General features: G+C 46.1%; 1 protein-coding gene across 1 annotated transcript in view; it reads left to right on the top strand.

Annotated features, from left to right (window-relative positions):
- The window catches only part of DNTT (DNA nucleotidylexotransferase), a 34,319-nt gene extending 19,306 nt beyond the window's left edge, over window positions 1-15,013 (top strand). The window contains exons 7-11 of the mRNA XM_030865571.2: window positions 1,050-1,182; window positions 2,247-2,355; window positions 5,924-6,169; window positions 12,942-13,025; window positions 14,927-15,013. Coding sequence (XP_030721431.1) covers window positions 1,050-1,182; window positions 2,247-2,355; window positions 5,924-6,169; window positions 12,942-13,025; window positions 14,927-15,013 — 659 coding nt within the window. The remainder of the gene's footprint in view (window positions 1-1,049; window positions 1,183-2,246; window positions 2,356-5,923; window positions 6,170-12,941; window positions 13,026-14,926) is intronic.

The raw sequence follows: 15,013 nt of genomic DNA, 5'->3' as shown, positions 1-15,013 counted from the left end.
TTTCCAGGTTTTGGCTATGAACATTCTTGTACCTGGGGATATATGTCCTCATTTCTCTTGTGCATACACCTAGGAGTGAAATTGCTGGGTCAGAGGCTGAATAGCTATTGATTTAGCTCTAGCAGACACCCCACCAGCACTGTGTCAGATACATAATATGCAAATATCTTCTCCCAGTTGGTAGCGTGTTTCTTCATTGCTTGATAATGTCCTTTGATGAATATACGTTCTTATATTCAATGAAATCCAAATTATCAATCTTTTCATTATAGTTAGTGCCCCCACACTAACTGTATTATTTATTTTTGGCTGCGTTGGGTCTTCGTTGCTGCGCACAGGCTTTTCTCTGGTTGTGGCGAGCAGGGGCTACTCTTCATTGCGGTGCGCGGGCTTCTCATTGCGGCGGCTTCTCTTGTTGCAGAGCACGGGCTCTAGGCACGCGGGCTTCAGTAGTTGTGGCACGCGGGCTCAGTAGTTGTGGCTCGCGGGTTCTAGAGCGCAGGCTCAGTAGTTGTGGCGCTCGGGCTTAGTTGCTCCGCAGCATGTGGGATCTTCCCGGACCAGGGCTCAAACCCGTGTCCCTGCATTGGCAGGTAGATTCTTAACCACTGCGCCACCAGGGAAGCCCCCCGCCTTCCTATTCTTGACTTCAATTCTGTAATTCATCTATAACCGTGCAACCCCAAATCTTCCCACCCCTAATCTTTATGCATTATCTTTTTAAAATAATAGGGCACAGCTTATTGATCAGGAGGGCTGGTTCTTCAATAGGAAGTCAGATTTGAACAGCTTGGTTCTAGGATATGGAATATTGCCTCTTCCTTAGTCAGGAAATTGTAAGTCTCTCAGTCAGAAAGCAAAGAGCCATTGTTAACATGAAAAATTCACAACCAAGAGAACGCAGATCACTCGGTCTCTGGGGAACAGTTTGGCATTGATGTCTGTGGCCACGTTAGCTCTATGTGGGGACGGATCCCCTCTCACTGAGGGCTGGTCATTTCACACGAGATATGTCCCTTTCTCCATTGACCTGTCCAATGGCCTCTCAGGATTCCTCTATTATGAAGACCTTGTCAGCTGTGTGACCAGGGCCGAAGCAGAGGCAGTCGGTGTGCTGGTTAAAGAGGCCGTCTGGGCATTTATGCCTGATGCCTTCGTCACCATGACGGGAGGATTCCGGAGGTAAATAATGCTGACGGCTGCTTTTACCTCCCCTGCTCTAACACCTTCAGTGGCTCCCCATGCTCAGGAGTTTGGGCACAAAAGGCCTTCCGGGGTCTGGCGCCAGCTTCTCTCTGCAGCCTCATCTCCTGCACCTCATGCTTCACTCCAGCAACCCCAGGTGGCTGGTCACTCTCAGCACACACGGAGCTCTTTCTCGCCTCTGTGACTTTGCTCCGTCCCACCTTTCTGCTTGGGCTTGTTTCCCTCAACTCATCAGCTGGCTCACTTCTCCTCATCCTTTAAGCTTCAATTCAGATGCCACCTCCCCCAGAAAGCCTTCCTTGACTCCCTCCTCCCCATGCTGGGCGAGGCACACCTCCTCAGTTCTCCCTGGACAGCTGTCAAGTAATTGTTTGTATGCGTGTTTCCCCACTAAGGTTCGGGAGCTTAGTGCTCAGTGAGAGCCAGTGCGTGGTGCCTGGCACACAGTAGGCACTTGAGAAATATTGGTTGTGTCAATGAGTGAATAAATAAACTCTTCACAGAGATGTGTGCAATTTTTGGATATTGAAGCCCCGTTTCAGAAAGAGACTCCTTCCCTCCCACACCCTTCTCCATCTCTCCCCGTGGTCCTCTTACATGGTGGCTGTTGGCTGTGGAGGTGACGGAGAAAGTGGGAAGACAAGATCAAATCCAAGAAAATGCCCTTAGTCTATGTCGTAATTGCAAGAACCCTATCTCATGTTACGTGAATATAATTCTTGGTTTGCTTGTTGTCCAGCTTGTCTCTGGCGTGTGGGAGTGTGTGCACGTGTGGGTGTGGAGAAGAAATAATCTTTGCCATTTTTACCCACATGTACATAATCATATACGTACCGTATATGATTTTTTAATTTTTCTGTGTCATAAATTTATTTTGCAAGGAGGAGAGTTGTGTAACCAAGGATCTTTTGTTTAAAAGATACATCATGAGCATTTTGTGTTGCAAACCTTAAGCATGGGGCATAGAAACCCAGGTGGCTTTTTTAAATTGAGAGCTAAAAATCTAATTCATTTCAATTTTATACAATTTTTAAAATCAGGCGTAAGAAGACTGGGCATGATGTAGATTTTTTAATTACCAGCCCAGGATCAACAGAGGATGAAGAGCAACAACTTTTGCCGAAAGTGATAAACTTATGGGAAAGAAAGGTAAGAAGAAAGATCATAAGTAGATGTTTGGGCACTCAAGAATTATGTTAATACCGTTGGATTCGGCACACTATTGACCTTGGAAATGTGTAACGATCATCTAACTGATTCTCAGTCGTTGGCAACAGCTTACGCAGTGCCAGTGACATGCAGCGAGACGTACCTGCTTTGGGTCCTAGAGTCCGGGTTGTGAGCTTGTATATACACACTTGTCCTGTTACCAAAGGGGCCGAGGGCGGCTTGTCTCTGTGCTGGATGTGCGGAGGCATCAGAGCCCTAAACAAAATGAACAGCGTGTGCTGAGAAGACCTGGGAGGTGTGAACCAGGGTAGAGCAAGCTTAGGGGTGGGGCTAAGACTAGGATAAAATCAGCCAGAGAGGTGTTGGGGCTGCCTTGAACTCTATGCTGGTCAATAACCACCTTGACTTTGTGCTGAGATGGGAAGAAGTGAGCTAATGAGGGCAAGCTGGGCCCAGCAGAGGTCATGGCTCAGGAGCCCCCACCCACTGAGATCGGATTTGCCCCGGGCCACATATTACCCAGTGGAGGGAACTAAGGATGACCCTGTGGCCAGAGCCACCTGCAGGGCCCTGACTCCTGCCCAACCCCAGTGAGAGCGCTGAGGAGACCAGAGGGCCCTTCCCTAGGAACCCGTAGGCCTGGACGGCTTGAGGAGGCTGGGGCTGGTGTTTTTCCAGCACAGCCTCATTTCTCCTGAGTGATTTAGCATCTTCTGGGTGTGGACAGATCTCCCTGACACACAGGAGAAAGAAGACCTCAGACACAGTTAGTGGAAGAAACACACGACTCTGGTGCCAGGAGTACCAGAATCGAAGACCCAACTTTGGAACCAGATCCAAATTCACCCACGAGGCCCCTCTCTCAGGAGCGGGGATCCAGACAGCCAGGAGCTCTGAGTGTGAGCATCATAGGCTGAGCCAGGGGAATGCCGGACGAGAAAGAGTCAGCCGAGCCTAGGCTGGCCCTACTTCTCCACTCGAGCAGGAAAGCTGAAAGATTCTCATGGACAGACAGCACCCTGAGGGGCTCTGCCAGCCACGGCCTGGGTGGAGACAGGGCTGCCTGCACCCCCATCAGGGGCTCTGGCAAGGGTGGACCTATTTGACCTTGGTAGACAGTCACCACCCTCCCCACGCTCTGAGACTGTTCCAGCACGACATGGGATGGGGTTGGGAGATGGGGACAAGAAGCCTCATTTTCGCTGGTCTGTCTTCGGCCGCCAGGCAGCCGTACTGCTGGTCCCCAAGCAAAGAGATGGGCAGACACTGGTGGAGGCAGAGGTTAAGCACGCGGGTTTTAGATTTAGGATTTTAAAAGCACAACCCTGCCATGTACTGGCTGTAGGAGCTGAGACTCTCTCCTAGCTTCTCTTTCCTCATCTGTGAAACAGGGATAGCAAGCCTCTCTCATTTGTTAATGGCAGGATTAACTGAGAGAATTAGTGCAGGGCTTGATAAATGCCTATTAAACAGTGGCTGTAGTCATGATCTCTCCTGCACGACTGTATACTGAACTCTGCCAGAGAGCCAGGCACTGTGCGGGGTGAGGGGACCCAGGGGAGAACGCGAGCAGCTGTTCCCCCTCCCTTGTTGACAATCGGGCACCCACTCTGTCCACACCCCTGCAGCCCCACGCCTGCCCCCAGCACCTCTGTTGTGAATCATGGTTAACTTCCACCTCTACCTCACTCCCCACCCCTGCCTTTCTTACCAAAATCTGCACTTTCCAGATTAAAATGATTATATCTCATGCAGGCACACTCGAGCACATGCTTACACAACACACGCATATACACATAGGATGTTTTAAAACACCTGCAGAACGAATGAACAGCCAATGGGTATGGTTTTCAGTTGCCTATCAGATGAATCTACATGTGGGCCTTGTAGAAGACCTCTCCGTGGGAGAAGGGGAGGAAAAGAGCTTGGAAATACTGATCTTGGGGGGAGAGTGCCATCCAGAAGACTCCACTGGCCACCAGCAATTCACCCCAAAGAGGGGAGGGCTGGCTGGGTGTAGTTTGGGTTCCTGCCTGGTGGGTGGCCCGTGTGTCTATGACCAGCCAAAGTGTCACCACCACGTGGCAATAGTGCAAACACAGTTTACAACTTTTAGGAAGCCAGCTTTGTGAATTTTTTTAAAGGGGGGAGGGAAGTTACAAACTTGGCTTCAAAGTAAGACTGTTTTGATATTTTAATAGCTCGCTTTTCAGATTTACATAATTGAAATTGACACGAAAGGTTGTGATATTGACTAATCTTAGTAAGTTTCATTAAAAAGCAGAATTGTGTCTTCCCGGAGGTGGTTGTTAGATTTGCCTAGGGCAACACCTGCCTCCTGCACCAGAGGCTCTTCCTGACATCAGCGCTGCCCCACAACCCCCCACTCCCCACCCCAGCTTCAGACGGCGCCGGTTCTTCCTCATGCCTTTTCTGGGAGAGGCACTGAAGGGCCAAGTGTTCCCTCTTCTGAGATCAGCAAAAGGAAAAGCATCCCCTTCTCAAAGTGTTGAGTTGAATTGAAACAATGTCTCTTGGGGGTGGGGGTGGATTGCGCAGGAAATGCCAAGCGCTTCTAATAACAATAGCAAATGGAACGAGTGATGCTCCAACTGTGGTCCCTAGATCAGAAGCATCAGCACCACCTGGGAACTTATTAGAAATGCACATTCATCTCCCCCCCCCCGCCCCGCCCCCGCACGAATCACTCCGGGGACAGGACCTCCCAAACCGTGCTTTAACAAACCTTCCAAATGCGTCTGATGATAATATTTGAGAATGTCTGACCTAAAGAATCCGAGAACAGAACATACACCCTAATAGCTATGACTAGATTATTTTCAGGTTATTTGCTCTTCTAGTTGATACTCAGATTCAGCAGTTAGTTGCAAGCTCTGCCTTTCCCTACCCCACATCTGCCCTGTGCCGTGAGGAAGTCCCACGGAGCAGATAAATTGGAGGATGGCAGCTTGCTGGGCGTAACTTTCTGACTAGGCGACGTTCGGTGACGTGCCACCAATTTTGTCTGAGTCTCCAAGGCAGGCAGAGCAACAGTCTCAAAGTGCTCCCTAGAAAGAGTGAGTCATCAGGTCCCAACGCGGCTGAGCCTGAGCCACAAACTTTGGAGCCAAGTAGACCTAGTCATCAGTATTTTATGCAGGGACACTAAAACTCAACAACCGCATAGAAACGGCACGGCTTTTTGTTCACAGTTGGTTTGTACTTAAGGGAATGCGGCACGTTTGTGAACGCTGGTCAGCCGTCAGACCTTGCGGGCGTAGATTCTCTGGCAGCTTTGCCATGAAGTGGCCTTGGCTTGGCCCCTCTAATCGCTAAGTTCCTCTGCTGCAGAGGGAGTGTAACACACCCACTCCATGGCTCCCTCTGCTAGTGTCGCCAGGTGGGCTCACAAGGCAAGGACAAAACGCACCCACGTTTTGCTTAAATCTGCAAAGCTTTCTTTAAGAGCGTTCATTAAGAGCCCAATATGAAATCTCTGACCCTCTGCATCAGGGACTCTTCCTGATGTCTTTCTGCTTATTTTCAGGGATTACTTTTATACTGTGACCTTGTGGAGTCGACATTTGAAAAGTTCAAGGGGCCAAGCAGACAAGTGGATGCTTTAGATCATTTTCAAAAATGCTTTCTGATTTTAAAATTGCACCATCAGAGAGTGGACAGTGACAAGTCCACCCAACAGGAAGGAAAGACCTGGAAGGCCATCCGTGTGGACCTGGTCATGTGCCCCTACGAGCAATATGCCTTTGCCCTGCTGGGCTGGACTGGCTCCCGGGTAAGCGCTACCTGTATCCGTGGGATGGTCTTAGCTTTCCAGAAGAGGTAGACTGGGTCTACCTGGGCCCAGGGGAGAGACAATGGCAGTGGGGGTGGGGATGGGGGGGAGACGGACAAGGAAGGGGGAGGGGGTGGACAGGAGAGAGGGAAGTGGCCAGAAATCTCAAAACCAGGGCATTCCACCTGCACATGGTCACCTGAGACAGATGCATTTAGAACAGTTATTCTCAAAATGAGATCCCCTCTGAACTGGGAGATTGGGATTGACATGTATACACTGATGTGTATAAAATGGATGACTAATAAGAAAATAAATAAATAAATAAACATTAAAAAAAATATGACACACACAAAAAAGAAAGAAGCCAAGACACAGAAGGCCACATATTGTATAAATCCATATGAAATCTCCAGAATTGGTAAACCCATAGAGACAGAAAGTAAATTAGTGGTTGCCAGGGGTAAGGTGGAGAAGAAAAGGAAGTGACTGCTAACAAGCATGGATTTCTTTTGGGGTGATAAAAATGTTCTGTAATTACAGATTGGTGATAGTTGGACAACTTCATAAATATACTAAAAGCCACTGAATTGTACACTACAAAACAGTAAATTTTACTGTATGTGAACTATACCTCAATTTAAAAAAATAAATGAATTAACACAAAATATGTAGTTAGTGAAACTTACTGATATATTAAATGAAGCATATCTTAAATATTTCATCTGTCATGAAATCTTACCCTTCTAATAAGTCTAAGAAACTTGTTTTTATGATGTAAACATTTTTGTTAAAAATAATGTCACAACTGTCAATAATTTTTACCGTGTTTCAATGTACCCATCAAAACTTTAGATTAAAAAAGACTTTAAGAAGAAAAGTTGCAAATTAAAACAAAACCAAGTACGGATTTATACCAGTTACACGATTCCCTTAGAGTGGCTCATGAATCATTGGTATATTCTGAGCATCATAAATGATTATGATTACAGACTTATTTACACAAGGTAAAGTTTATAAATCTTTGACTAGGAGTCAAGTTTCTAACAAGGAGTCAATGACTGCTAATTTTTTATTTTGTACCACAACGGATGTCCAAAGCCAAGTGTTTCTGCTCTTGTTATGTCGCAATTCTATTAATTCCCTTCTGGGAAAAAAAAAAAAAAAGACAATTCTACAGGAACTCAGAACAGCTGCATGTAATAGCTTAAAATCGTATTAATTCAAATTAATATTACTGGAGGAATGTATGACATTACTACCATAAAATAATAATGTGTGAATTATTAATATATGAAAATAAAAGAATCTTCTTATTCCTACTACACAGAGTAATTCATTTTAATTCTAGAGAAGTATAGTTAACTGCCAAGCCAAGAGCCTGCCTACTTCATTAAGTCAACAACTATTGGCTGAGCAGTTATTATGTTCACAATATAAGGAATAAAAAGATACTGGTCCCCACGCTCAAGGGATTTATAATGTAATACAATATGGAAGTGGGCAGGTAATAGAATGTGGGGATGGATTATAAATGTTGAGGATCTTACAGTTTAACCTATAGGTAACAGGGAAACTATTTAAATGATCTGAATCATCTACTGAGTTAGACTAGGAGGTTAACACAATAGTCTAGATAAGGATGAGAAAGATCTAAATTAAAGTAATGGCTGGGAAGGGCAGATGAAGAAAGACTCTCAAGTCTTATTTAGGTGGTAAAATCAGTAGGACTTGGGTGACTGCATATAGAGGAAGCAATACCACCTAGAGGTTAAGGCTTGCATAGGCTTTGAAAACACACACACAAAAAGAAAAAAAAAAAAATGAGATCCCCTGACCAGCAGCATCAGTCTTACCTGGGAACAGGGGAGACATGTAAATTCTCCACCCCACCTCAGACCTTCTGAATCAGAAACTCTGGGGGAAGAGCCCAGCAATTTGTGTTTGGAAGAACCCTGCAGGTGACGCAGCTAAAGTATGAGAACCATGGAAGCAGAGAAAGCAGTCTGGTGGCTAAAGGCACAATGTGGCTCATCCCAGACCTGGTCACAAGCCCCTGCTCTGACTCTTGCGAGCTAGGTGATCTCCGTCAAGTTCCCCATGTCCTCTGAGACTTAGTTTTCCCATCAGGAAAGTCAGGGCAAAAATGCCTCTACCTCCCTGGGTTGCAGAGATCCAGTGAGATGAAGCTGGCGAAGCCCCCAGCACCACGCCAGGCACGGGGCCAGTGCTCGCCGAGTGGCAGCTCCCAGCTCCCATCATGTGATATTCATAGACATGGCGCCCGAGATTCGTCCCATTAGCTTGTGCTCCACCCTCCCAGCTAACACCCCACACTGTTTTCCCATGTAGTTGGCTGTTGCTTTGAGTGACATGAGTCGTTAAAGGATTTTATATGATAAATGACGTAGAATTAATTGTCCTCAACCTTGAGTTAAATGTCAGGTGTGTTTGCTTTCAGCCGGAATCATTTCAGCACAGGATCTCAGCACTAGAGCTTCTTACCCTAATCAAAAACGTTGGCTGGCATCTTTCATTCATTAAAATTAGGAAAGCTGATGAAACAACACATCATAAATGCGCTTTGTTTGATAGACATACATCTCTGGGAACAGTCTGTTGGGAAAGGGGAGAGTTCCAAAAAGAAGCCCAGCGTTATACAGGGTCATGCCGGTCAGGACTCGTTGGCAGAGATGGTTGTTCTTTGTTCACTTTGTTTTGAACATGGGCATCTCTTCAGCACATTTTATTCTCTTTTCTCAGAGTCCTCAGAAATTACTCTTATTGGCTCTGCGGGGCACTAACAGAGCACTAAGCTCTCCCACTTTTTAGCTGGGTGACTTTAAACAAATTATAACCTCTTCAAGTCCTAGTTGCCCCATCTATATTGTGGATAATAGTGGCGCCCACCTCCCAAGTTTGCCATCCGGTTAAATGAGATGCATGTGTTTAAACGTGGTAAGGGCTCAGCAAACGGTAGCTACTTGTGTTACCATCTTTACGCCCCCGCTTATGTGACCGCTGAACGCGATGTGTTTTGTCCCCAGGTGGATACATGTTGGTGGGTGACCAGGTTTAGGTCTGGTCTAAAATTTTGTAGGTGAGAAATTTAATTTCACCTTTTAACCCAAAGATTTCAGCACCTGGGAAATGTTCTTAAGCCACTTCACCTATTAATCTCACCCCAGTTTGGGGTCATTAAGTTACCAGGTTGTCTCATCTACTAAGCTGACAAAGTTTCCTTTGGATCTTGTGCCCTAAAGATTTCTTGAGTAGGATGCATCCACTGGGACACATTAAGCTGAGGTTTTTCTAGAACCATCCAAGTACAGTGCAATTTCTGGACTGGGTATGGACTTCATTAGTTTAAAAAAAAAAAAAAAAAAGCTTTTGTTTTCCTCTGAATCATATTTCATCAAACTAGATGTGCCGTTTGTCAGCATGACTTTATTGGCTGAGATTCCTTCAAGAGTATTGTCCACGTTTGTGTCAGGTGCTAGAGGAGGTACACTCTCTCCTCCGGAAACACATGGACAATGGTGGCTAGATGCCTAGGCTACCCCAGCCTCTTTACTAGCCCAAATGGCCCCCTTTCGCCAACTTTAAAAAGCATCTCTTCCTTAAAATACCTTACTGCCATTTCCCAGAAAATTGTCATAAGAAACATGCGTATTTACAAAGACTACACAGTGAATGGCGCCCTCTAGAGTTTTGCAGTGCACAACTCGCACAACTGTATGCAGCACGCACGGGCCAACCTCTGAAGTGTGTTGTGACCAGTGATACAGCCAGACTGTAGTATCACTGCCCCTGCTCGATGTTCAGTTTTCTTTATCTGAAACAAAAGACACCATCCTTGCCCTGCCTATCTCACAGGGTTGTTGAGAGAAACTAAAGAGCTTGTAAAGCAGAAGGCAGAACTGTCCAGGGTAAAGAACCTGAGCTTTGGGATTCAGGAGTCTGAGTCCTAGCTCCATCATTGGCTGTGTGGCCTTGGGTAAATTACTTAGGTTCTCTGGGCCTCCTTTCTTCATCTGAAAAATGGGACTAATAATAGCACCAACCTCACGGGATTGTAATGAGGATTAATTAGACAGTGCCTTCATCTTAACACAATTCTGAGGCTAATTGTATACTTAATACTGTTCTTTTAGAAGTATTGTTAGACTCTTTTAGAAGCTGTTAAATACTAGTGATAATAGAGTAGATCAGAAATTAATATAAAGCAAGAAATCAGCCCAGCACCCAGCACAGGGTAAGCTCTCCATAAACATTAACTAGGATATCATTGCCCGGATTATGACCACAGCTGTTCTGACTGGTATCTTGCCCCCTACAGCCGAGTGATCCTGTCATAACATAAGTCAGATCGGGTCACTCTCCTGCTCAAAACCTGGCAGGGGCTCCGCATTCAACGCAGAGTAAAGGCCTTCCAGTGGCCACGAGACCCTGCGTGGTCTCCCCACACCCTCATCTCTCTGAACTCCTCCCCACTGCTCTCTCCCTAACCAGGCAGGCTCGCCCCTCCCTAAGGCCTCTGTTCTAGCTGTTCCCTCTGCACGGTGTGCTCTTCCCAGAGTCCACTTGGCTAGCTCCTTCACCTTGGGCGAGTCCTTGCTCAGATCCTACCTCCTTTATGAGGCCTGCACTGTACGCAGCATGACCTTTTAACATATCATGTAATTTACTTATGCTGTTACTGTGTCTTATTTGTGTCCCCTGTTGAATCCAAGCCTCACCAAGGCAGACATCATTGTTTTGTTCTCTGTTATAGTCCAAGCATCCAGAACACACCTGTCACATAGTAGGTGCTCAATAAATATTGGTTGAGTCAATATGATTACCCTTCAAATGGAAGACATCATTATAATTCCTGACAGAATATGGAAAAATGCTCCTGAGGATTTAGCAGAGGAGTCCAGGCATAGATCTCTCACCACACAGAACTGGGGAGCCAAGGGGGGCTTCTCACTGCACCTGTTACCCCATCCTCTCCAGCCTCCCCCCACGCCCAGTGTGAGGAGCCGTTGCTCTAAGTGCTGGGGGGACAGGAGGCAAGTGGCCCAGGACTGTAGGAGGCCGTGTGCTAAGCAACACTCCTGTACTTTCACAGGCCAGCAGCTACTGCACCCAGAATCTGCTTCACCCTGATTCTTCCACAGCCATAGTTTCTCTTCCACTCCCTTATAAAGAACTTCTGGCTGGAAAGTCTGTCTTCACACAGCCAGGTGAGGAAGGGCAGTTCCCAGTCCCTGCCAGCTTTCCCATACTCGCCACTAGAGGGCGCAATGATTCCCTCCTTGCTCCCTAATCTCACATGGAAAGGACAACATTTCTAGATCTGTGCTTCTTAGGAAAATTAACCTCAACGACAACTTCATTCATTGTCCTCCTTTTCCAGGGTTTCCCTGTCCTCTATCTAAGGCTGCAGGTTTTGCTCCCTGGAGCCTCCGAGCTCACCCTGATCATAGGAGATGCTACTCTGGGGCAGGTGGCTCAGACCATCAGTTTTACAGAATCTCGTATGAGAGGATGTTACAGCCAGAGGGGACCTTACTCATGCACTTCCTCCACCCTCTGAACCGAGATTCAGAGAGGCTGGGTGACTTGCAGAGAGATGCACAGCCAGACAGGAACAAAATTCAGGCTGGAATCTGGGTCTCCTAACCCCTCATCCTCTTTTATATGAGTGATATTCCAAATAAAAAACAACACCAAGTATTATTTATCCAGCATTTACTCTGGACCAGGTATTATTTTGGACACGATCCTCACAATCCTCATTTATTCATTCAGCAAATATTTGCTGTACCTCTATGTGCTAGGCGTCATTTGAGGAGGAAATATGGTTATGAACAGAACAAATCAGGTTCCTTTTTTCACAGAGCTTACAGTCTAGTGTGTGCATGTGAGCTTGGAGCTTTGTCATCGTAGACTATTGCCCTGGGGGAGAAAATTGCTTGGAGAATGTTTAGTGGAGGTAGACATTTCATTACAGTAAGTCCTCTACATACTAACCTTCAAACTGTGAACTTTCAAAGATGCAAACGTGCATCTGGTTCCAGCAAGGAACCAGAACCTGAGCCATCAGCGTCAGGCATGAGTGAAATCGCAGCCTGCCCTCTGTCTCCTCTTGCTGACGATCCTTCAGCTCTACCATCTCCCACCTCCTCTCCCTCCTCCAGTCAGTAACTCTTCTTGCCTGTTCACTCGATGCCAGCCCCTGTATGCCAGCTGTTGTCCTGTACTACTGTACTTTTCAAGGTACTGTACTGTAAGATTTTAAATGTTTTATTTTTCGTGTTTGTTTTCTTTGTATTATTTGTGTGAAAAGTATTATAAGCCTATTACAGTACAGTACTATATAGCCGACGGTGTTAGTTGCGTACCTAGGCTAACTTTGCTGGACTTACCGAACAAATTGGACTTACGAATGTGCTCTCGGAACGGAACTCGTTTGTATATAGGGGACTTCCTGTATTGGGATTTAAATATCTCTAAACACATAATACCGAAGACATTCTAGACTTGATAGTAATTTATTTATTTATTTAAAAAATTTATTTATGTATTTGGTTGCATTGGTTCTTAGTTGCGGCAGGCGGGCTCCCTAGTTGCAGCACGTGGGGTCCTTAGATGTGGCATGCATGTGGGATCTAGTTCCCTGACCAGGGATCGAAGTCGGGCCCCCTGCATTGGGAGCGCAGAGTCTTAACCACTGCTCCACCAGGGAAGTCCTGATAGTAATTTATTTTAATTGTTTCTTATCCAGCAGTTTGAGAGAGACCTCCGGCGCTATGCTACACACGACCGGAAGATGGTGCTGGATAACCACGCTCTATATGACAAGACCAAGGTGGAGCTGTCTCCCTGAGATGGGCCTCTTTGATCCTCATCACCAAGGCTGGCTCCCTGAGTGCTTTTCCAGAACTAATTTTAGTGTCCAGGTTCAGTTTCCTCTGCCCCGAGTGCCCTGTCCGCACAGATCACAGTTGAGGGCAGCTGGAAAGATCCTGATGGGAGCATAGCCCCCACCTGGCCCAGAATGCACCTCAGAGGCTTTGGACTCAAAGATGATGGGCTAGTTGGGCCCCTAGAACCAGTCCAACAGTGAATATTAATTGAGTTTGGTATATCCGTGGTAACTGCAATGAGTAACTCCAAAGAAAACTAAGGATCCCCCCAAATCACAAATATCACTCAAGTACCCCTCAGATGCAGTGAGAATCAGCATTTTGAGTGATCATATAGGTCATTAATGAGAGTCCACTGCAAGAAGGAGAGCAACAGAGCTGCCCTGAGATGTAGATGAGCAGTCAGCTAGACTCACACACCAGCTGAGACTCACTTAGTATGCTAGCCTTGCAGTAGTCCAAATGCTGCCTCAGCAAAATGATAGATTACTGTATGAATTAGGAAGAGTTAAATATTCAACTAAGTCCACAAGTGCCAAGATCTACTCTTCCTATGGTGATCAAAGACACTAAACAGAGCTCCGAGGAGGAAGAAGACACAAAATAACTAGAAGTAATGGCTTTTACCCTTTAGGAGCTTATAGTCTAAATGAGGTGTATTTAGTTAGAGCTGTCTCACAAGTGTCAGAAACCCAATACAAAATGGAAATGGCAAAAAAAAGAAAAGAATTTGGCTTATATACTGTAGCATCTGTGATAACATGGACTTCAGGTGTGGCTGTATCAAGGTGATCATGCAAATTTCCCTCAGTGTTGGTTTCACTCTCAGGCAGCGTATTCCTATGAATTCCATCCTTCTAGCTTAGCTACCCCTTCAGAAAAGAGCTTCCTTCCTAATAGTTCCAGCAAGAGCCCTAGCTGATGTTCACTGGCCAGGCCTGGGCCATGTGCCAATCCCTGAACCCTTTTCCAAAGCTCTTATTGGCCAGGCTTGGGTCATGTGCCCCTCCTTGGAGGTGGGATTAGCCCCACCTGACCCTCAGAGACTGAGAGTAGGGAGGAGTGGTTTCCCAAAGAAAAATCAAGGCGCTGCCGTCATAAGAGAGGGCTGTGGATGCTGGCAGGAAAGCCTCAGTGGTCTAGCATGTGAGTGGAGACAGCTTCACATAACACGATGTAGGAAGACTTACAAATTGACACGTAACAAATAGTTCAACATAAGCGAGTGCCTCCTACAGGCCCAACGCTGTGCTATAACAAGAAGGGCTGGAGGAGAAGTGGTGCTTGCTCTAACAGAGATCATGCGGTGGGAGCCTGGCGGGAGCGGGGCAGGGGTGGAAGGCCAGGAGGAGGCCCCAGCATACACAAGTATCCTATAATCATCGTTCCTCCTTACCAATGGCAGCAGTACGTAATTCTGAATGCACAGGAGAATTTCCCAGCCCCCTTAAACAGATGGAGGACAAGACCTCTCCGAGCTTCTGACTTCATTGGACTGGGGTATAGCTCAGTTTTCAACATTTAAAAAAAAAAACTCCTTCAGGTAGTTCTAATGAGCAACGTGGTTAAGAACTACAGATCCGTAGGAAGAATACCAAATGCCTCTAGTTGAATATGTAAGGCTGTCATCCTTTTACCTTAATTTATTAAGTTTTGGGGGGTGGGAAAATACAAAAAGTACGGAAGTCAGGTAAGATGAATTTCTATCCTCAGAAGCAGGGTAATGTGTTTTGGCAGTGATTTGTTTTGACAAAACAGTTCTACAAGTTATATTTTCACTGTGTCAGCATCGAGATGCTTAACAAAAATATCTGAATGCACACATGTCTTGTTATGCTTTCAGAGGATGTTTCTCAAAGCAGGAAGTGAAGAAGAAATCTTTGCACATCTGGGATTGGATTACATCGAACCATGGGAAAGAAATGCTTAG

Source organism: Globicephala melas, chromosome 16 (genome assembly GCF_963455315.2).
Source record: "Globicephala melas chromosome 16, mGloMel1.2, whole genome shotgun sequence".
NCBI classification, from domain to species: domain Eukaryota; kingdom Metazoa; phylum Chordata; class Mammalia; order Artiodactyla; family Delphinidae; genus Globicephala; species Globicephala melas.
The sequence above is the reverse complement of the archived record's forward strand: the minus strand, read 5'-3'. Positions and strand labels throughout refer to the sequence as shown.